Below are 22,545 nucleotides of genomic sequence, written 5' to 3'. Positions count from 1 at the left end.
TTTGTATTCTACTCGCTGCTTTTAGTGTAATTGCCCAACGATAAAAACAATTTCAGAGAATCAGAATGTAGGCCCATTTTAAATTCGATTAGCATACAAGTGAAGCTAGGAAAGGTCTTCTTGATATCTTTGACAAAAATAGAAAAAAAAGAAAAAGGACGAATAAACTGCAACATTTTACATAAAGATTGATATTCATAGAGAAAATCAAAGGGCAGACTTGTTGAGGTTTTATGGAAATCAAAATTTGAATTGGAAAGTCATAGAAAGTTCCACATAGGGCCTATATACTTGTAACAATCACTACGATATCCCCTCACAAGTCTTCCATTGTCATCACTATCCAGGGGCGGATCCAGGGAGGACCGCAACCGGCGCACGCCCCCCCCCCCCCTTTATTTTTTGTTGAAACAAAAGAAATAAAAATAAAAAGATGGGGGAGGGGTGCGTGCGCCCTCCCCCTTTAATTTTGTAAACGCGCCCCTCTTTACGAAATTCCTGGATCCGCCCCTGACTATAATAATAATGCAAAGAAATTGTCTCCGATTTTCTCCTTTTGACATTGTTCGCACTCAAAACTAAAAGTTGAAATTGTATTTAGGTGATTCGTTAAAGCTCATGGATCACGGAATCATCTATTTATGTGCGAATTCTTTCTTTTTGGATCTAATCATCTTTGTATTCATTTCTTTCTGTACAAATATTGTGTACTCGAAAAAGTTCATGCCCTTATCTCTCGAAAATATCGTCACCTTTGACTCATGAGCTCAGGATGCTATTTTTTTTTATGGCGTCGTTGTCTAAAATCACATTATTATCTCTCTCCATTTCTAAATATTTCATGTAATTATCTGTTTCAGACCATTTTGAGCATTTGCTACTATATGATGCTCGTCCCTTATGCATTTTCTTTATTTTTAACATGGATTTTTTTTCATAATGATTATTGATATTCGCCAAATTTCAAGTCTATCCGATTGTTTTAATATGACGTCATGCTATACGTCCCGTCAGAGTCGAAATTCTGCCCGCGTGTTAATGGCAATTATATTTACAGTGCAAAATAAAGCGCGAAAAATCACAAATAACCCCAAGTTTTTGTTTAACATTCTGAAAGCTGATAGGTTGTATATATAGAGTGATTTGTGGAGTCACTGAGGTTGGAAAAACAATTCAAAGTTGTTAAATTGCTGTATGAAAGGAAAAATAGGAAATTGAAAAATGACGTAATCAGATTTCTATATTTATTCGAGGTTATCGCGCATATTATACTTGATTAATTTTCATCCAGCTTCAGTATAGGCATAGTAATATAATTGTGCTGTGTATTATGAAACTGTCTTTTGGATTATACACTTCTTTGATTTAATGATTGCATCAAAAAAAAACGATTGAAGGTATACCCGTTTAAAATTTGACCATTTGGCCTGTAGTGTGTTAACTCCATGGCAATAACCAAGTGCCAGTTGACATGACTTCATTCACTGAGCAGTAGCTCACTTTTTGGTATAATATATCTTAAAGGTATATATTGTTTATCATTGGGAGCAGGGACTTTAAAAAAGTTCGAGTTATTGTACCTCATTTCGATGCGTAAGTGTAGGTCAGTTGTATATCACAAAACATAGCATATACAATTTTTGCAATAAAGCCTATCAGGTATAAGGAGATAATTATCACTTTTTTCTCAATCTAACTGTGCATGGTTTTTATAGAAACAATTTTATTATAACTATCGTTCACATTTTGTATATTTAGCAAAATATCATTGAATACTGATTAACATGTTCATAGTTGATTGGTTGTTTCTATCCCTTACATATTAGAACTATTTTGAAGCACTTTAAGGCTGGTTTTTTGTTTCATCTTCATGATATTAGTATATAAAATAATGCGGATTTAAGTACGAGATTTCAATATGACATAACTGACACTTCAGGCTGTCCGTTGAATGCCCTCCGCTTATATGGGATGTTGGGCTTATAATACGTCTTATAAGTTTGGCTGAAATTGAAAAGTAGGCCTTTGACTCTTGGATGGGCAGAATTACCTGCATCTTATCGTCCGCAATATACCAGATTCGATTCCTGCATGTTCTTTGCATGTACACTGGGGCATACATCTAAAAAATGCATGGCCAATGATATTACCCTAAATCACGACGGATCGATGAACAGATCACTATAATTTTGTCAGTCTTGACAAAGCTTCTTATCATAGTCTAGTTTTGATTCATTCTTTTTATTCTTCTTTTTTCTCGTAGACTTTCAGGGGTGGACCTATAGTTACAAACACAAACATGATTTTATGACATTTAGTGTTTGTAACCAGCGGAGAGTGCATGGACAGCGTCACCTCAACTTATTTGCAGTGATTGGTTATGACGATTATTACTATTCGGTGATATGGTAAAATCGGAATTCCCATATCACAATTCTATAAGCATGAAACCGATCCATTCTATTCGTCTGCAACAACACTATATGAATTACTATGTCATTGAATGGTTTTACTCTCACTTTATAGTCAATGGTAACGACATTATAACGCATAACAACAAGAATGATCAAAGGTTTATGAGGCAATATGCAACTATTTGATTCAAACAGGAATAGGCCCTACTGAAAAAAAAAAGAAATCAAATATATGGGCCCCGTTTTACTTGCATCGCCAACTTTCTGGATTAAACAATATCTTTTCATCTTGTTGCTGTAAAATTTTTTAATACAGATGACGTCCTGACTGCTACAAGAACTTAATTGGACCACTCTGGAACAGCGCAGAGAAAATGACAGGCTAATTATGATGTACAAAATACACAATAATCTCACTCCTCTTTCAGCACAGGACTATATCATCAAACAGGCTACTCAGTTAACGAGAGCCTCGCAACCACACTCCTATCAGGTACCATATTCGAGAACTGAATCGCATCGCCATTCGTTCTTCCCAAGAACTGTAAGGAACTGGAATTCCCTGTCGTCAGAAATTGTTTCAGCGCCATCTGTGGGATCATTTCGAAACCGTCTAACGGTTGATCACAGTGGCTAGTATTTTCGTCAAATTTTCTATGTGCTTGTAAATATCTGTAAATAAATTGTATTATAATGTAAATAGCACCAGTCTGCAAGAATCTTCAGTCTATTGAAGGAGGCAGACTTAATCAGAAGAAGAAGGAACTGGATCATGCACGGTAGACACGCGACCTATACTATACAGGATGTATAGGTGATGTATACAATAAACATGTACAACCGTGCTGATTTATCCCGGTGGCTGCCTCTCTCGGAACCAATGCACGAACTGCTTTATCATGATGGATGTTTATTTGCACAGTCATCAATATTACTGTTTAGCACCGTACATGAACATTAATTCCCTTCCTATATCCGGTGGGCGTGTGAGTGTATACACGCAGATCCTATCTCACGGTGTGACGGTTGTCCAGGGAACTCCAGTGAGCACTTTAAACGCCAAGCTCTCGATCTCCTTGTAATTCCTTCTTTTAAACTTTGTGCATGAGATAGAGAGCGCATGCATGTGGCATAATTTCTTGCATAATATAATCATGAAAATTATCTTTTGCGTGTTTTTTTTTGTATGTGTATGTTTGTTGATCGTTAGTGTCTGTCAGAAGCGGGGGGGGGGGGGCCTTCCGAGTGCTATGAGCTAAAAAAAAAACAAAACAAAACAAAACAAAAAAAAAGTATTTCATACCAACAGCGCAACATTGGGGGTGCATACCACTTCTGGATTTCTTCAGCTGACATAAAAAAAGGAAAAAAAAAAAAGGGGGGAGCTCAAAGTGGTGACACCCTATGCATTCCTATGTACAGGTGCGAAAAAGTGTGTGTGTGTGTGTGTTTAGGGGGGGGGTAGCCCCCCCCCCCCGTTTCGCCCTCACAGTGGCACTATACGGGATATTGCGGTTATTGCGTGTCTTTCGTGGAATGTATACGGCTGTGATCTGTTCTCCGTAAGGTTTCATGTTTCAACTATACTATACTGCATATTATAGTCTGATTGGAAAACGTAGCGGCTTAATTTATTCTGGAAGCGTATCTATAGGTGCTATAAATAATCTGCTACTGAGAATTACTGTATTCAGATTCTTCATGCTAATAGTTAAACAAGTACATGATGCTAAGACCCACATGCATAAAGAAAATCATCGTTGCAGTTACTATTATCATTTTGTCATAATTATTCCTGTCCACATACTTCTTATCATCATCATGATGATCAGCAGCAGCAGCACTGATGAACATAATATCTTCGGACGTATATATGGGCCCTATACGTGTCACAGTGTGTGAAAATTGTGATAACTATAACAGGTGCACGTACTATATCAAAATTTGAATAAAGATTTGTGGCACATGTGCCGCTGGTTGAGGTGGGGATTCATGTTTTGAACATTCCTAAGTGAGATATAATGAGAAACCTCTTATGAAATATGAAAGAGCACGTAATTTTAACAGGGACTTATTTGATGAAAATTTGTTTTTATATGGCTGAGATAAACAAAAAAGTGATAATAACAAAAGGCGATAGCACGCCTTTTATTAGGATCTCTTTGTTTCACCTTGTTTTTTGGCTATTTCAGCCATTTCAAAAACCGATTTTCATCAAATAAACGTTTGATACCCCCTTAGAATTGCATATGCTCTTTGACATTTTATAGAGTGGTTTCTGCTCGCAAAACTAAATCCTCACCTCAACCATACAACTCTACACACCCTTTAATGTGGGATTCATATTTTGCTGATTTTGCGTTCCCGAAGCCAGGGCAGTTCTACTCTCTTGATGCTATAGCCTCCAAAATAACTGAAAACAGATCGGACTTTGTCAAAAGCCTAGATACATAAAGGCCTAGTGTTTCCATAATCTTTTTTTTTTTTTTTTCATTCTTAGATTTGGTATCAAATTCATGTCTTTATAGGGCCGTATTCATCACGAGTGAAGGTAGCCATTTGGCTAACTGTTCGACCCCCCTCCGGATCCTCTCTCAGGAGGGGGGAATTGTGAGCTTGATTGACTTTATTGCGCTTTTTATTCTCCTTGCGTCTTCTGTCCTCTATAGGCCTATAACGACTTTCGGTCATCATAGAGTATAGACACTGTCCGCTAACAGAAGTCGGGCTATACCTTTTAATTAACATTAAAAAAAAAATCATTTAGGTCCTATATTCTTATTTATTCATTATTTATTTTTGTAATATCATTCTATTTTGGAGGAGGAATATAATAATAACACAAAATAGAAACTCAACACTTAAGCATCATTTATATGGTAAGTGCAAATCTGTAAGGATATTTCAAGCGATATTAATAATCATGACTTAGTGTCACTAAACAAAATCAATGAAAGACTGTGGTGTAGACTAATCATCGGATGTCAACACGAATCGCGGAAGTACGTAGATGGGGGTATGACTGTGGGATATCCATGTGTGCAACGTGTGCATATTATGCTGATCAAATTACCATCAAGCACGACTTTTACCCCAGACACAGACGCGCCGGTCGTAACTAATAGAGGGATATTTTCTCGACATCTCTGATTCAGAAGGTTACAAATGCTTCCAGTCCACAAAAATGACCAACTGTACAAGCCAAGATTCAAGTTATGGGTCACAATACAGGCGTGGTGGAGGTGAGAATATGTAGACTTTTTCTCTATTCGTAAAGCGTGCGGATTTTTCTAATACTCTGTAACAGCTGTGCTTACTCGTGACAAACAGTAGCCACAGTAGCGGCTGTGATTATGGCCATGCCCACGTCTTGTAACCGGTGCTCGGCTCGGTTCGGCCCGTCTTGAGCTGTCTTATTGGTACTCTTTTTGTATGAATGTACAACTTTGAAAATATCGTGATTTAGCTTTACCACGCAATAGCACATTTTGATTATGGTGTGTATGAAGATAGACTCTAACTTGGTTCTTTTCTGTTTAAATAAGTTCAAGTTCAAGTTCAAGTTTATTCAGAGTTTCCACAATACAAAAATTACATAAAAACAATAATATCCTAAGAACATCGATAGAATCAGGAGAGGTTGGTTCTATAATCTAAGTTAGCAATTATTTTACTCATCACCGACCAGAAATTAATACTGCTCATAGTTTTATCAAGTCAAGGCTAGTACTGCCAAAAGAATTATCGTCAAACATGATCTGGTTTTTGCATGACATTAATATAGACTATGAATGATCTATGACGAAGAACGTGTGGTCGTGAGTGAGCTTGGTGAAGTTTGAGGAAATCCTGAAGACAATCACTTCAAAAGTCCTGAACATTTAGTCTTGTCCATTGAATTGCTGCCATGCCATTTGTGATGTCATAGTCGTGGAATGTGAACAAGGCCAATGTAAAGAAATGTAAAGAAAATTCCAGATTTTTTTTTGTTTGAATGAATTCAAGTTAATGGATTTTCTTTTTCTTCTTTGACTTGTACTGTGGCACTGCCTCAACTTATTTTTCCTGACAGTGTACATATACCGTATGTCCCCAAAAAAATTACAATGGGGCCCTCCGCAATTTAAAAACAGTGAATCAATCCAAATACAAATTCAGGGTACGACACTATCAACTCATTGCCCACATCTACAGAAAACCTCATTCGATTTGCTTCAGTGGTCAAAGAGAAATGAGGAATTCTGTAGAGCATGTCAAGAATCTCTTCCCTTCAAGTTCTGTCCATTGTATTCACACACAAAAGCATTGAAGTGCTATTAAAACTTCGAAGAATCAGACTCATGACATGCTTTGCAACATTCCACATTTCTCTGTGACCGCTTAACCAAACTGAATGGGGTTTTCTGCAAAATAGAGCTAAGATGTTATATTTTAATACCATGAAGTAGCATTAGACAATTTAATCATATTGGATGTTATCAATATGAAAATTTGATAGTATTTTTTTTTTTTTTTGGGGGGGGGGGACATACTGTATGTATGTCCATGTTATGTTGGCTCCATTAGAGATTCCCTCTGCCTTTTGAAGGCTGCAATTAAAGGTCAACTGCAGTCAAACCTGCCTAAACAGCCACCTGTCTATAGTGGTCACCTGACATATCAGCCACTAAAAGAAATTCCCCTTGAGAGAATGACATGGTAAAGATTCACCATTACAAATCACCCAATTCACCATTACCAAACAACAATAAAGGGAGAGGGAGAGAGAGAGAGTTAGAAGGAGTGGAGGAAAAGAGAACACAAAATTACAATAATGAAATTAAAACAAACACAACAGGATTAAAAAAAAAAAGTGTGCTGATAATTTTTGGCTTAGTAAAACAGAGTGGGATTAACGTATGAGCTTTAATTGTTCCTTGCCATGATATATAGCTGAAATGAGTTTTTTGCTGGCAAGCTAAAGAAGTCACAATGTGAATTGCTAGGTCAGAGTCAGTAAGTTAATGATAGGAAGTTACATAACTCTCTTACCAATCTACTCTTGGTGATACCGGACACTTTGTAGGCAAACAGTACTGTGCAAACCCAAACTGTCATTCATCCCAACACAAACGATGTTGACAAGTGAAACCCAGCCATGTACATTTATTTGTTCATTGCAGGACAGTGAAACACAGTCTTATACATGATACAGAATTATGATTTTTATTTTCATGCTATGCACAGTGAAACACAGTCTTATACATGATACAGAATTATAATTTTTATTTTCATGCTATGCACCTATACCAGAGCTCATCAGTGGCCACTTTTGAGCAGATAGTAGAGTTACTGGTACTCATTGTAAATGGAAGGAAAACATTGAATCAGCATTTGTTTTGAATTTTTGGATTTACATTGTTTCACTTTTTTTTTTTAATTTTACTGTTAAATTGCTGAGTTTTAATTATTTTACTTTAAACACTGGTGGTGGATATGTGTTACCTTCAACTATGTTTCAAAACAACAAAAGAAAGAAAAGGTATTCAGTGCACTCCTATTTGTATAACGGACACGGTTACAAAGAAATAAAAATTCATGCCGCAAGATTATCCTCTCTTTGCTTTTTATTGTTTATTTATTTGGTTATAGCAACATTTTGATATAACGAAAGAAAACTGCCTGTTGGAGGACTTCGTTTTAATGGGAGTCCGCTGTACTGCAATTATTTCATGTTTGATACTAATTAAAAGTGGTCTCTTTGTTGTCTTTCAGGGCCATATTTTCAGACCAGACCTCCAGGAATCTGTTCATGTTTCTAGTGCTCAACCTTTCCTTTGCCTTTGTGGAACTGGCCTATGGCATCTGGTCTAACAGGCAAGTATCTGTGCAGTTTACGTAACATCTCTGTGTTTCTCAGCCATGTGCTCAATTTGAGACCAATTTTTCAGTGTGTCCTGGGTTCATTACTCTTTAGCTAGACATGTAGTGTTGCACATCTCTGCTGTTTTGGCAATCACAGTACTGTAACATTGCATACCACAAACCACGTATGCACATGATCAGTGGCCTCGGTGGAGATTACTCGTATAACTTTTAATGCATTTACCATCTTAGAATGTCTTTGTGTTAAATTGAGCAGATGTAAATCATTACAAAAGTTATGTGAAGGTGCAGACGCAGAGAGCAAAACCATGATGTTAAATGCTCATCAGTCAGGAAGATGATGAATTAACATATCAGGTGATCATGTAGTGCTTTTATTGAAGACAAGTTAAAAAGAAATGATAGATATACTGTCATAGCGTAGCATGTTGAAGGACATTGCTCACATAACATTCAAGCATAATCATGATTGAATATAGAATACTTTGCTGCATAAAATGCAGTGGGACAAGTTCATAAAGTTTTCAATGTACAATGTATCTTGCCATTTGCTGGTTGCATTGAATTGCCTGTGTTGTCTCTGTTGATGTACAGTGAAACCCAAACATGTCACACAAGAGTAGATTTAAGCTTGGGTTGCCTGGCAACTAGCATCCTAAAGTGCACGTACAATGGCGTGATCTTACATGTATCTTTCTTTTTGTTCATCTCTTTTATACCAGCCTTGGCCTGATCTCTGATTCGTTTCACATGTTCTTTGACTGCACTGCCCTGCTCGCTGGTCTCATCGCAAGCATCATTTCCAAGTGGCGAGCTAATGACAAATTCTCCTATGGGTGAGTTACGCTGTATAACCCCCTTTCTCCCCTCCAAGAATTTACAGGGAGTTTCTACAGATCCAGGACATTGGTATTATTATGATTATTTTATTTCAAATTACCATTTTCATTCAGGTTGACTGTTAGTGCCAACGGACCAACGCTGCACACTGGCACTGGTCCGACGGTCCTAAATGGTAAAAATCACTGTTGGACCAGTAACATTTTCAGAAATGGACCGGTAAATAATGGAAAATCTGGGTACCTGCTGGTCCAACAGACAAGTTGGACCTGTAGAGATAATGGGTTAGTATGCAGCCCTGCTGTAAACCTATTGGGAGAATAATAAAGAAAATAATGGCAGAAGCATGCCAGCTGCCATAGCGACAGTTGTAGGGGTGTTTTTAAAAATATTTTTGTCACGTGTTGTAGCTTCTGGACGATGCCATTTTGAACCAACAATGACCATCAAAATTGAAATTATTGCCGTAGTAATTGCCAGATGCATGCAGAAATCAAATATCACTGAGTTGCCACTCTCCATAATTGATTATATGAATTTATGTGCATATGCTAGGCACACCAGGACCATCTGCTGAAATTAGCCAGCTACTGTGATGAATAGTCTGATTGTTATGAAAATCTGACAACTGAGCAGGCATAATTGCTAATCAGGAGTGTTTCTTTTCTTTTCTTTTCTTTTTCCAGTTTCATCTGATTATCATTGTCTTCTTGTTGAACAATAGATTACCTTTGGAAAAAAATGAAAGCTGAATATAAGCACATCTTAGAGATATTTCTTGTCCATATGACGGGAAAGTGTTAAAACGTATGTAAGACTAGTTTTGATAAAGAACTATTGCAGCACTTCTAAAATGGTTGAATATCCTCGTCTGAGTGTCAGAGTAATTAATATGCTCATCAAACATCTCAAAAAGTTCTTTGTTTTTGCGATCCATGTATTTTGTAATATGTGTGCATGCATTTTTTTTTTTAATATCTCCCTAATGCATCAGTGTCAAAGGTGGTTAAATAATGTCTCCTCTCTTTGACATTGTTTTTAGCTAAAAAAACAAACCAACAAAACGTACAGCCGTACAGCAGACCTGCAATAATAAGACCAGTGATGGATTAACTAACAGTTGCAACAGAAAAACTATCGCTTGTTGCTCTCTTTTCTTGATAGATTTACAAACATTCTGGTTTTCCAAATTGAATTCGCGTGTCATTGCTGTCTGTTTAACACCTCGTTTGAAGACAAGGCTGCAAAAAGAGGTGCCTCGGGGGGAAACGATGAATTCTGTGTTTTAGAACGTTTTGTTGTTGTTGTTTGTTTTACCAGGGAGGTGTGGTGAAGCTGTCTAGCCTGCACATGCCTGCCACACAAGCGCAGCGCGCCGTGGTCCCACCATCCGATCCAAGATCTTTGAGGGGAAGGCGGCGCTTTGTGCACGTTGGGCGCAAAGCTCTAGTTTGGCGGCTGCGGAACTCAACAGACTTGACTTGAAATGTTGCTTTGAGTGATCATCAAACATAATTCATGCATGCGTAGCGCGGTACGCGCAAAAGTGGTTTCTCATTAGGTGATTGTTTAAGTGTGTATTGTTTTTAGGTATTTGTTGCCGATTCATCCATTTTTTTCTTGTAATTCCTCTAATTGTGATATTTGTGAGCCACTTGGAATGTGCATGCATGTGTGTATACATCAAAGAAATGATCTGTAATGTCAATGTCAGTGTTATATCATTCATCCAACTACCATCATGCATTAAAATGTTGGCCTTTTGCCTAGCCTCTGTTTCAGGCTTGTCTTTCAGTTCAGGTTTGATAGCTTAGGCTACTCTGGTCTGTGCACACTACTGTGTATAGCAAGTGTTGTTGGAACAGAGATATCTCTGCTCAGCTTACACAAGGCTCAATTTCATTTACAATCTCAAATAAAATCTGTCGAAAAATGTTGCTGGCCAATCTTCCAGTGACATGTCAAATGAATGATATCGTTTGATTAGATTATTTATTTTTTATTTTTTGCTGCAATTGTAAATTAGGGTTGCAAAGAGGTTGAAAGATTGAAAGAAAAATTTGAACCAAAAGACTGCATAGTGCTTATTTTTCACCCGTAAATTCAAGAACAAGTGCTCTATTGGCACCATTACAGACCATGGTGTATCACATATTGACATTTCATAATGAGTGAAGTAAAAGAAAGGAGTGTCACATGATTGTATCTATTTTTGAGTACGTGTACTCTTGGATCCTTCTACCCACATGTAGGTACGTCCGCATGGAGATCTTGGCGGGTTTCGTCAACGCCTTGTTCCTACTCTTCATAGCATTTTTCATCTTCTCCGAAGCCGTAGAAGTAAGTAATGTCGGCTTGGATCTTTCAAAGTACAATGCATGTTTGTCGATAAAATGGCATGATATTATTCTTATGGGGTGGAAGGGAGTTTGGTACCCAAAAAAAAAAAGATTTACATAAATGCAATTAAAGGTCTTGTTTACCTTTGGGAACAGTGATTTTAAAAATGTTCACGATATCACATTTGATGCATATGTGTAGGTCTGTTGTATCACAAAACATCCTACCATATGAAATTTTAGCAATAAAGCCTAAAAATACAAGGAGATATCTGTATTTTTCTCATATGTAATTGTAGACAGTTAAGTCTGGTAACATTTTTATTATAACTATTGTTTACATTTTGTGTATTTAACAATATTTAACATGGATTATATGGATTTAAATTTTTACAGTGGTTGTTTCTATCCCAAACTCACAATTTGGAACTATTTAAAAGCACTAATACTGGGTTTTTGTTTCATCTGCAAATGGTAAATTATGCTTTTAAAGGAATAGTACAGTATTGGTGGAGATGAGAATTGGGCTTTTAACTTTTTGTGAGATACCAAGAAAACACTTATGAAATAGTACAGAGCATACCATTTTAAGAGGAATTCAAAGTTTATTTAATGAAAATTGGGTTTGGAATGGCTGAAACATCCAAAAACAAAGTAAAACAAAGCGATCATAATAAAATGTGGGTCCCACACTTCATTGAATCACTCTGTTTTGGATATCTCAGCCATTTCAAAACCAATTTTCATCAAATAAGTGTTGAATTCCTCATGGAATTACATGCTCTTTCATATTTCATAAGAGGTTTCTCATTATCTCACCAAAAAATGTCAGAAACCTGAAATTAGGTCTCAACCAAAACTATACGATACCTTTATAGATTGCTCACCTATGGAAGACTAGTCCTGAGTACACTTTGACAGGTGTCTATGGGAAACATAGTGTTATTAGCAACTGAAAACTTACTGTTGGGCTAGTTGGGCAAGCTAACTTCTTAAAATACACACATGTAGGGCCCCTTTGTCCATGCGGACATGTCTAAGAAACATCATATTTGTATTACAGAAAACATTCATCAGTTGGGGATGATAACACAACAGGAGGTTACGGCTTTTTTACCAACTTTCAGTAATTTTGTGGGTGAGATTCCATCCACTTCCTTGGACTTTATTAAGCTTTAAGAAAGTCTTCTCTTTACATTAAAGGGATCACACAGTTTTGGTTGAGACCTAATTTCAGATTTCTAACATTTTTTGGTGAGATAATGAGAAACCTCTTATGAAATATGAAAGAGCTTGTAATTCTATGAGGAATTCAACGTTTATTTGATGAAAATTGGTTTTGAAATGGCCGAGATATCAAAAAAGAGCGATTCTTATAAAGTGTGGGACCCACACTTTATTACGATCGCTTTGTTTTACTTTGTTTTTGGATGTTTCAGTCATTCCAAACCCGATTTTCATCAAATGAACTTTGAATTCCTCTTAAAATGGTATGCTCTGTACTACATCATAAGTGTTTTCTTGGTATCTCGCAAAAAGTTCAAAGCCCAATTCTCATCTCTACCAATACTGTACTATCCCTTTAAAGTCTTGGGAAAGTATTGCCCTGCTGAAAATGATGTGTGGCTTTCTTCACCACGTATTCCACAAATGTATTCATATATATATTTTTTCTATTTGTGTAATGACCAATTATTTGTTTATTGCATTGCCTTTCACTTTGGTCCTTTGCAGAGAGCGGTTGAGCCCCCTGAAGTCCGGCACGAGAGACTCTTCGTTGTATCTGTCTTGGGATTCTTTGTCAATATCATTGGAATATTTGCCTTTGGCCATGGACACTCACATGCAGGTGGAGGTGAGTTGAAAATTCAGTTGATGTCATTTCTGTTGATAACTCTATGATTCCTTCGTTGTCACCATTAGTACTGCTTTCACTTCAGAATTAACTCCTGTAATTTTGTGGTTGTATTCTTATTGCTTTAATAGCTAAGTCGCATTGCAAAGATTCAGTCCACAGCAGCTTGATACATCAAGACTGAAATGATGGTTAAAATTTTGAAACAGATAAATTTGATTGCAGTTTTGTGAATTGATGTTACTATCACCTTTAGACAAGAGCAGAAAGCAGTTCAGAAAGATTATTTACTCAGAGTACCTAATAACAGAATGTTATTTGATCCATTTCATTGCTTGCAGAGGGTGGAAAATCTAAAGTGTGTCATTTGCAAATCTGTTTCATGAAAGTTCATTATACAGTTATATTCACCAGAAATATTCATTGGCAGAGGGACCAAGAACACTTTTATTGTCTCTTCCTTTAATGAAATTTAGAACCAACTGATGGGAAATTGGTTACTGTAGGAAGCTCTCCGTGCAAGGGTAAAGTTAGGAAATTTGGTTCTGAATTGTTGCTGTCTGCTGAAGCAAGCTCTTTTGTTGACTTGTCTTCTTTTTTTTTCATGAATTTTATATTTATTTTTACAAAACCAACCCTCAAACTATTCAATCTGCTCTTGTGTGCATAATGTGTGACTCTCATCAGATCATGGACACAGTCATGGAGGACATGGCCACTCCCACGTAGAGAGCCTGAGCAGCTCATTGGCCAGCCACAGCCACAGCCATGGAGACCACGCCCACGATAGCCATGGACACTCCCACGATAACCATGGCCACTCCCACGGTGGGCATGGCCATGGTCATGGTGGGATGGGTAAGTCCAATCTGGAATATAATTGGACAGTTTGTTTATCAGAATAAATTTGAAATATAAAATGTATAAAATATATATATAAAATATAAGAAATGAGATATATATAAAATTTTGAGTCTCCTACCCTAATCCTCTTTGCCACAACTACCCTTTTGGCTTTTACACTTTGAAAACTCAAAAAAGTTAGTCATTTGACATTTCTATGCAATTGAGATTCCCCCTGCATGGGCAACTTCCAAACTGAAGTCCTGGTTGCATATTAAATTGTTTTTGTTTTGATATAGGGCCTACTTGTATTATCAGTTTATTTCTGTTTGTTTGTTTGTTTGGGGTTTGTTTTTTTTTTTTTGGGGGGGGGGGGGGGGGGAGGAGGAGGAGCTGAAACTTGTACCTGCAAGTAAGATGTAAAATTTACGTCTACACTGCTGATGTAGGATGAAAATATATCCTTCATTACTCTCAGAACAGTTGCTTGTAACAAAATTTGATTTTTGTTTCTCTCCCATTGATGGGAGGACATATTTTTAAGGAAGTAGGTGGGAGTTCAGGTGAAACTTTATCTGTTGCTGGCAAATCCAGAGGAAGTTTGAATGAAAGATTAATGAATATCTGCCAGATGCTACATCTAACATTGTGTAGTCAACACTTTGAAGGAAAACGATGTGGGCTTTAAAAAAAAAGAAAAGAAAACTGATAGAAGATAGAGAAGGGTGTCTCTTATCTCATGTATATTGGAAGATAGCAACCTGGCAAACACACAATTTTGTATTCCCATTTTTCCTCACCCTATCTGCCAGGATTGGATTATAAGGATGACGATTCTGAGCATCAGCACACTCCACAAGGAAGCCAGAAGCAGATCCTTAAAGGTATAGCATCTTCCTCAACAACAACAACAACAACAACAACAACAACAACAACAACAACAACAACAACAACAACAACAACAACAACAACAACAACAACAACAACAACAACAACAACAACAACAACAACAACAACAACAACAACAACAACAACAACAACAACAGCAACAACAACAGCAACAACAACAGCAACAATAATATTGATAATAATACAGTTAAAGAACAAGGAAGAGATAGAAATATATATTTCTACTGCTAGTTGTTCATGCGTTTTAGAAGGAATAAGAGTGTGTAGAGTGTCGTTTGTTTCCTTGCTGGTGTTAAATTTAGTTTTCAGGAGGGAAAGGAGAGAATGTGATTAATTGGTATTTTGATATGCCGAATCAGAAACTATACACAACTGAACTGAGTGATTTCTCCTCTGTTTGTGTCATCATTCCTATTTGAGTACTGCCAACATGGGTTTTCAGAAGAAATATGTGGACTTTTTGCTAAAGCTCCTTCCTAATATGCACCTGTTTTGATTAGGAGATGAAGAAGTAAAATTCACTCTGTCATTGCAGTAAACTGGGTTGATTCAACAGTGTGGAATCGCAGAGAGTATAGATATAAAACTTGTCTGACTTATAGAGAGAACTGACTGTAGTACTTGGAAACCCTGGGCCCGCAGATTTTACTTTGTTATACTGGGATCTTGCTGTAGATTTGTATGCCACAAAAGAGACCAGCTAAATACAGTAAAAGAAAGTGGGATCGCCAAATTCACCTTGTTAAAAGCAGTGCCGGTACCTCATGTTCCATGTATTCTGTATTTTTGTAAGTTGGTTTTCATTCCTCATATCAATTTTTAGTATGGTCCTGGTATGGTCTTCCTCTCGGTTGAATCACTCTAACTGTGTGTGTGTCTGTCTTGTTCCGTCAGGTGTGTTTCTGCACATTCTGGCCGATACTCTGGGCAGCGTTGGGGTGATCGTGTCGGCCATCTTGATGCAGTATTTTGGCTGGATGATTGTGGACCCGCTCTGTTCCATGTTCATCGCCCTACTTATCATGATCAGGTTTGTTTGGTGCTTGGTGATGTTCTTATCCCCATCACGTTTGAGTTCTGTGCGACTAGTTCTGAAATAGAAGTGGCGTGTGTTTGCAAAGCATCGAGGGTGGATTATTATGGTAGCTCTTTGCATAATGTGTAATGTGAAATATTACATCATTTAATTCATAGGTAAGATGTGACATTCACAAATGGCAGTTTATTGTAGTGGCTCATCAACTTTTCCTGCATAGATTTTAAGATGTTCATTGCATTGACAAGCAAAGGAGAATTAGTTTAAAAAATGTATGTGAGCTGTTTCCATTTTTTTACCCTTAGCAGAAAGTGACGTATGAAAGAAAGGAAATTTATTGAAACTCAAGCTATCATACAACTGGACAGATAAGTATATGAGAAGGGAGACTTGTTCTATGATGTAGACTTTACCCTCAATTTACAAAAACAATTGCAGAAAAGTTTTAAGGGGTTATGGCTAATTTGTGATGTCAAATACAGGCCAAAGTCAATATAATGAGGAGATTGGGACTCAACCATCTTTTGTGTTCTACTTCTTCAGTGCTTCTCATCAAAGCCTGTTCAACAACTGGATGATGGGTTGTGGTGTTGTGTTATGGGAGAAATCTTGTGGTATCGCTGCACACAAAATGTATTTCACAAACATACACTAATATATATGTATGGGACTATTTGATATATGGTGATGATGATGATGATGATTATAACAGTGATATCCAAGTAGTGCTAATGACCTTCTGTTTTACTTCTTTACCAGTGTCTTGCCATTACTCCAGGATTCTATCAGCATTCTGATGATGAGAACTCCATACGAGCTCGAGCTAGAACTGCCAAGCTGTTATCAGAAGGTATGATATAGGCTGGTATTATCGCTTGATACTGCTTGTGCCATATATTTAGCGAGTCTTAATTTTCACAAATTGGGACTTTGCAACGATTTCGCAAGTGGTTTATTTCGTGATTGTGGAATACAGTATTGAACAGAGAAATATGTTTGTGCATGTTTCATTCATGTCGGGATCAGAGTGAATGTTTTGGCGTGTGCTTTAACTAGCGAATAGCACCTGACTCGAGAAATTCACAAAAATGAAAACCTCATGAAATATTTGGCATATACAGTACTTGAGGGGAGTCTCTGTGTGTGTCTGTATCTGTGTTTGTATATGTGTGTGTGTGTGTGGTTAGAGACTGTAACTCCCCCACTTTTGGTTGTTACTGTATACACCAAATGTGACAGTGCACCTCAAAACGAACATAAAGTCGCACACACTGATTTTGCGTGAGAACTGAAAATAAGTGAAATGGGTCAACCTAGCCGAACTTGACTTTTTCATATTTTCTGAAAGAGCGGGTCTTCTTTTACATTATGCTAAAATTTGGTATCATAAAACGGGCAGGAAAGTGTGTTTTTTTAGCAGTTTATGTCGATCATTATTGGTAGAATAGTGTGATTAGGTGTGTCTTTAGAATTCCTTTTTCATTTCTGAAAAACCTTGTCCACACTCTTCACTTTCAACTCTAATAACTTTTGTAAAGATAGTGTTACTGCTTTGAAAGTTAGCATTAATTATGGACAGAATGTGTTAATGAGGCATGCTTAATTTCAGTTTAATCTGATAATCCCTTCATTGTTGTTACTCTGGTGGTTTACTTCCTGTTTTTTGTCCCATTCATCGCACAGCCAGCACGGTTTGGTAAAGATTAAGCGCTTGAATAGACACTGTACTTCAGAGCCTCTTTTCTCAGTTCACACTTTTCCTGAGTTTGTGCTTTCTTTCCAATATTTAGATAGGTTAGGAGAGTCCATTTGATTTGAGTTATACATCATTTTAAAGCTTAAAGCCTGCTCTTTCAGAATATGGTCTTAACTAAAAATTCATGTCTGGCGACTTTTTGTTTGTTTTGAGGTGCAGGGTCGCAAATATTTTGTGAGGTTCTTATTTCCATGAATTTTGTGAATCAGGTGCTATTTCAATTTGTGAATTTAATAAAATATTAACTCTGATTCCTGTCATGAATGTGACATGCAAGCATAGTATGCTCATCTAGTACATGTATGTGGAGGTGTTAGAGGCACACAGTTTGAGAATAAGTGACAGTTTGTTGTGCCAGAAAAAGTTACCGTGCAAACACATGGAATTTTCAATATCTCATAGACAACAGTATCAACCAAAAACCTTTTCTCATGCATCTGAAAGTTTACAGCTCACTGTATGTGCCACGAAGAGGAAGTATTGGGGTCTATTGTCAATTTCTATTTTTCTAAGCTCGTTTATGATCATGCAGTTAACCCGTTCCATACTGAATTCCAAAATTCCCGTAGATTTGATACACAGGCCACCAGGTTCCCATGCAGAAAAGGTTAAGATCACCCAAAACAGTCCAACAAAGCAGTCGAAGGCTATTTTTTGAAGTGATTTTTTGTTGAGCCCACTGGAGGTGGGGGAGACTAAGGGATTGCCTGCGGCGTCTGTCCGTCCGTCGTCTGTCCGTAACGCTGCAAAAACTTCAATAACTCTTTACTCTGGGCTTCAATTGCAATCAAACTTCGAGGGAAGAGGGGTCATACAAAGTTTCACATTTTACCATATATGAAGGTCACCTCAAGGTCAAAGCTCACAGGCAGGGGTCAATGAACTTTAGGGCCCAATGTTAAGTTTTTATGGCGCGTTTCTATTATGGGTCATAACTTTTGATCCATAACTGCATTTGTGACCAAACTTGGATGGTAGATGTCCCTTGGGGCGTGGATGGCATCAGGGTTCCCACAGTCATGGAAAATCCTGGAAAAATTGTGGTCATGGAAAGTCAGGGAAACGTCAGGGAATTTGGAAAATTTGTGAAAAGTCATGGAAAAGTCATGGAATTGCATTTACCTCTTGGCTATGGCAGCTTTCCAGTTTGTCGTGTCTCGCAACTCTCATACTCTGTGATCATACTCTGCTATTATAATTGGTGTTCATGATTTCCATTTTTCCCAGTTTTGTGACATCCCAAATTCTACATAACTCCCGGGACATATACTAATGATAATAGATGTACATGTCATGAGTAAGATAGTGGGTGGAACGGATGGCTGTGAGGGGAGGTGGAGGCCATCATAACGTGTCTGATTTTGGAAACTGTGCCAGAAAGGAAGTCATGGAAAGCAGCAATTTAGTCATGGAAAAGTCATGGAATTCTTTTTTCAAATTTCTGTGGGAACCCTGGCCGATGGTCCCCACAAGGTCAATAGTCACAAGCATGGGTCAACAAACTTTTAGAGCCCAATGTTAAGTTTTTATGGCGCGTTTCTAGTATGGGTCATAACTTTTGATCCATAAGTCTGTTTGTGACTAAACTTGGATGGTAGATGTCCCTTGGGGAGTGGATGATCACCACGAGGTTAAAGGTCACAAGCAGGGGTCAACGAACTTTTAGAGCCCAATGTTAAATTTTTATGGCGCGTTTCTATTATGGGGTCATAACTTTTGATCCATAACTCCATTTGCGACTAAAATTGGATGGTAGATGTCCCTTGGGGAGTGGATGGTCACCACAAGGTCACTTGTCACAAGCATGGGTCAACGAACTTTTAGAGCCCAATGTTAAGTTTTTATGGCGCGTTTCTATTATGGGTCATAACTTTTGATCTATAGGTCCGTTTGTGACCACACTTGAATGATAGATGTCCTCCTGGGAGTGGATGGTCACCACAAGGGCGAGACATACAATTTATATTTTGGCACTTGCCTTGTTCTTTTATTCTTTTAAAAGATTTTTGTTGGATGATGTACTCTTCGAATTCCCCCACTAGCATGGCAAGTTCTACGTAGTATGCACCCCTGTAGTTCCAAACTGACATATTGTCTTGATTGTCCCCTCATCTATACAGGTTGCAAACCTAGAGGGCGTCTACAGTATTCAGGACAAGCACTTCTGGACACTGTGTACTGACGTCTACGTAGGGACCCTCAAACTCGAAGTTGCTGCTAAGGCTGACATCAAGTACATCATCACACAAACACACAATATATTTGCTCAGGTGAGTTACTTGCTGGGGTCATGGAGTAACCAGTAGGCCTTGCATGTTAGCCCTGATAATATTAAATAGGCCTATAGCTTTGTATGGATCCATTCAAACAATAGTCCCGTCCCATGTTCATGTTAAGTTGAATTGATAAAGTGATATCATGCAAACAGAGTAGATAAAGTGTCATGCAAATGTGGCAAGATTATTCTCCTCTATGATTTCAAAGTAGACAGGACTATATTCTTATGAGATATAATGTCACCTGGTTCATGGGCGACTGTACAGTGGAACCTTGTTATAGCATAGAGGTTGGACATAACAAAATCCTCTTATGACAAGGTGGTTTTTAAGGTCCAAACTCTTTATGTTTCCCCTTTTTTTGTAAGAAACCTAGAATAGAAAGGTAATTATAATGGTTTTTAGGTCCTCAGCAAAGCGAGGATCCCCTTTATATTGTACAAGCGCAACTTTTCACACTAAATTGATATTTTGGTTTTGACAAATTTAGATGAACTTTGCTTGTTTGTATTCTGAAGATGTGACATCATCTATACACAAACTTAGGATCAGGGGAACCTCGTAAGCTTCATGGGACCATTATAGCAAGCTTCCACTATAATATTTCAGTTATTCATGGCAAATTTGTGAAAAGCTTGTGGAAAAAAAAACACCGTACTGCATGGAATTTTAAATCATGTTAATGTAGGTGTACAAAGATATATTAAAATGGGGGATTTAGTGCAAAATTTTCAATTACATTATGATTGATTCATAAAACTACCTAATTTGTAAGGTAGATGTCTTTAATATGCATTTTGAATATTACAATATAATGATTATTTATCATTTCTGTAATAATCATAGTAAAAAAATTGTTTGGCAAATGTTTTCTGGAGGGTGTTATGCATATGCTCTTCCTTGAATAATTGTTGTTTGTGTATATTTCTTGTACTTAATGCTGGTGGAAGGCACATTTCTACAGTCATATTTGTGGACAATAAAATATTCAATTCAATTCAATTCAATTCAATATTTCATGTTGACACTACTCTCATATAATAGCCTTATACTAGGGCTCTTCCCATTGTGCTGTACTGTATATCAAGTTTCTTACTTCGTTTCTGTTTCTTTTAGGCGGGAGTGAGGCAGCTCTACGTCCAGACTGACCACGCAACTGTATGATGAACGTCCAGAGAGAGGTGCCCACCGCTTGACCGCCTCTCAAATCCTCGTCAACAATTGCCATGTATTAAATTAAAATATTCCAACATCATGTTTTACATCAAACTTCTTATTATGAGTACACCATTTACCTAAGAGTATTATCTGTATGAAAACATCTTCATTATATTGTTTTTTTTTTCTTTTCCTTGTAAATGTTTACTCTTATTAACTTTTGAGTTTCTGTTAAACTGTGTATGTACTTTTTGCTGTATATAATTCCTAATCATGGCTGCAACTCTGTCACTAAACTTAAAGCATCATACGTTGGTCTCAGTATTTTTTCTGTGGCATCACGGCTCATTGTCATGCATTTTTATTGCTCTTTACTGTATGTTTGTGTTCAGACTTTTTTTTTCCTCCAATACCAAGCAGGGCAAAACTATACCATGACTTGTGTTAACGTATGAGCTTGTTGCTTTAAATCTGTCACATAGTTTGTCTTAGCATGACAACAGTCTCTGTTGGACTTGGTCCAGGAAATCTGTTAAATCAGCAAATTGTGGCACTTCGACCGCCAATATTGGAAGTCAGGTTGAAACAATTTCTGAAGAATGATTTGCATGTCACTCATTCATTCAGTACAGAATGGTGTGAAATTGTCGGAGCGCTGAAAGTGTGAAGGAAATTGCTATGTACAACAGAATTTAAGATGGAGAATAGTTGTAATTAAATTGTATGTGTTGACTCTTTTGAGAGATTGTTGGATAACCTAGCAAGCTCTTTCCTATCTGTTTTTTATTCTCTTGATCAATGAATCAATGTGATATCATGCCTTACAATTCTACACCAATGTCTGACCCTGTATTTTGAATGATGGACATACATGTATGCTTAAAAAATTTTAAGAGCACCTTGCTGTCAGGAAATGCATTTTACAGGTCATAATCATCTTTGTCACTGTACTAGGATTGGTCATGATTATTATGGAAATATGGAAAAGAGGGTGTTTTTAAGACATCACATTAGATTTGGATAACCTTTCTTTGTTTTGTACAGATAATGTGTTTGTAGGTGGCTGTAACATATGGCAAGACTGTACTTAACATGCTCTTTGCGATGATGATGTGGATTTGCCTGCTGATAAATTTCGACGTCCTTACAAGTCAAAATACCATGAGCAGTGTTTTACTTCCAATCTGGTGAAGTGTGCAGATTTTGTTGGTACTTGTGTTATTGTCTTTTTCGCTCTCATTTTATATAAACCAT

The 22,545-nt window shown here is 37.3% G+C and overlaps 1 protein-coding gene across 1 annotated transcript; it reads left to right on the top strand.

Annotated features, from left to right (window-relative positions):
• The first annotated feature begins 5,488 nt into the window (after window positions 1–5,488).
• On the top strand, window positions 5,489–21,297 carry LOC139745016 (zinc transporter 7-like). The gene is made up of 11 exons (XM_071655425.1): window positions 5,489–5,656; window positions 8,169–8,270; window positions 9,002–9,115; window positions 11,372–11,459; window positions 13,193–13,313; window positions 14,001–14,171; window positions 14,969–15,040; window positions 15,960–16,095; window positions 16,861–16,951; window positions 19,978–20,127; window positions 21,250–21,297. Exons 1-11 carry the CDS (start codon window positions 5,580–5,582, stop codon window positions 21,295–21,297), a joined length of 1,170 nt encoding a protein of 389 aa, XP_071511526.1. The 5' UTR covers window positions 5,489–5,579.
• Window positions 21,298–22,545: the final 1,248 nt, after the last annotated feature.

The sequence above is a fragment of the Diadema antillarum genome, unplaced genomic scaffold (assembly GCF_040938485.1).
Source record: "Diadema antillarum isolate AM-2024a unplaced genomic scaffold, OU_Dant_1.0 seq00001229_RagTag, whole genome shotgun sequence".
NCBI classification, from domain to species: domain Eukaryota; kingdom Metazoa; phylum Echinodermata; class Echinoidea; order Diadematoida; family Diadematidae; genus Diadema; species Diadema antillarum.
The sequence above is the reverse complement of the archived record's forward strand: the minus strand, read 5'-3'. Positions and strand labels throughout refer to the sequence as shown.

Coding starts and splice junctions, on each gene's coding strand:
- LOC139745016 (XM_071655425.1), top strand. CDS start 5,580: ATGCTTCCAGTCCACAAAAATGACCAACTGTACAAGCCAAGATTCAAG. Junction 13,314..14,000: donor ACACTCACATGCAGGTGGAG/GTGAGTTGAAAA, acceptor GACTCTCATCAG/ATCATGGACACAGTCATGGA. Junction 15,041..15,959: donor CCAGAAGCAGATCCTTAAAG/GTATAGCATCTT, acceptor TTGTTCCGTCAG/GTGTGTTTCTGCACATTCTG.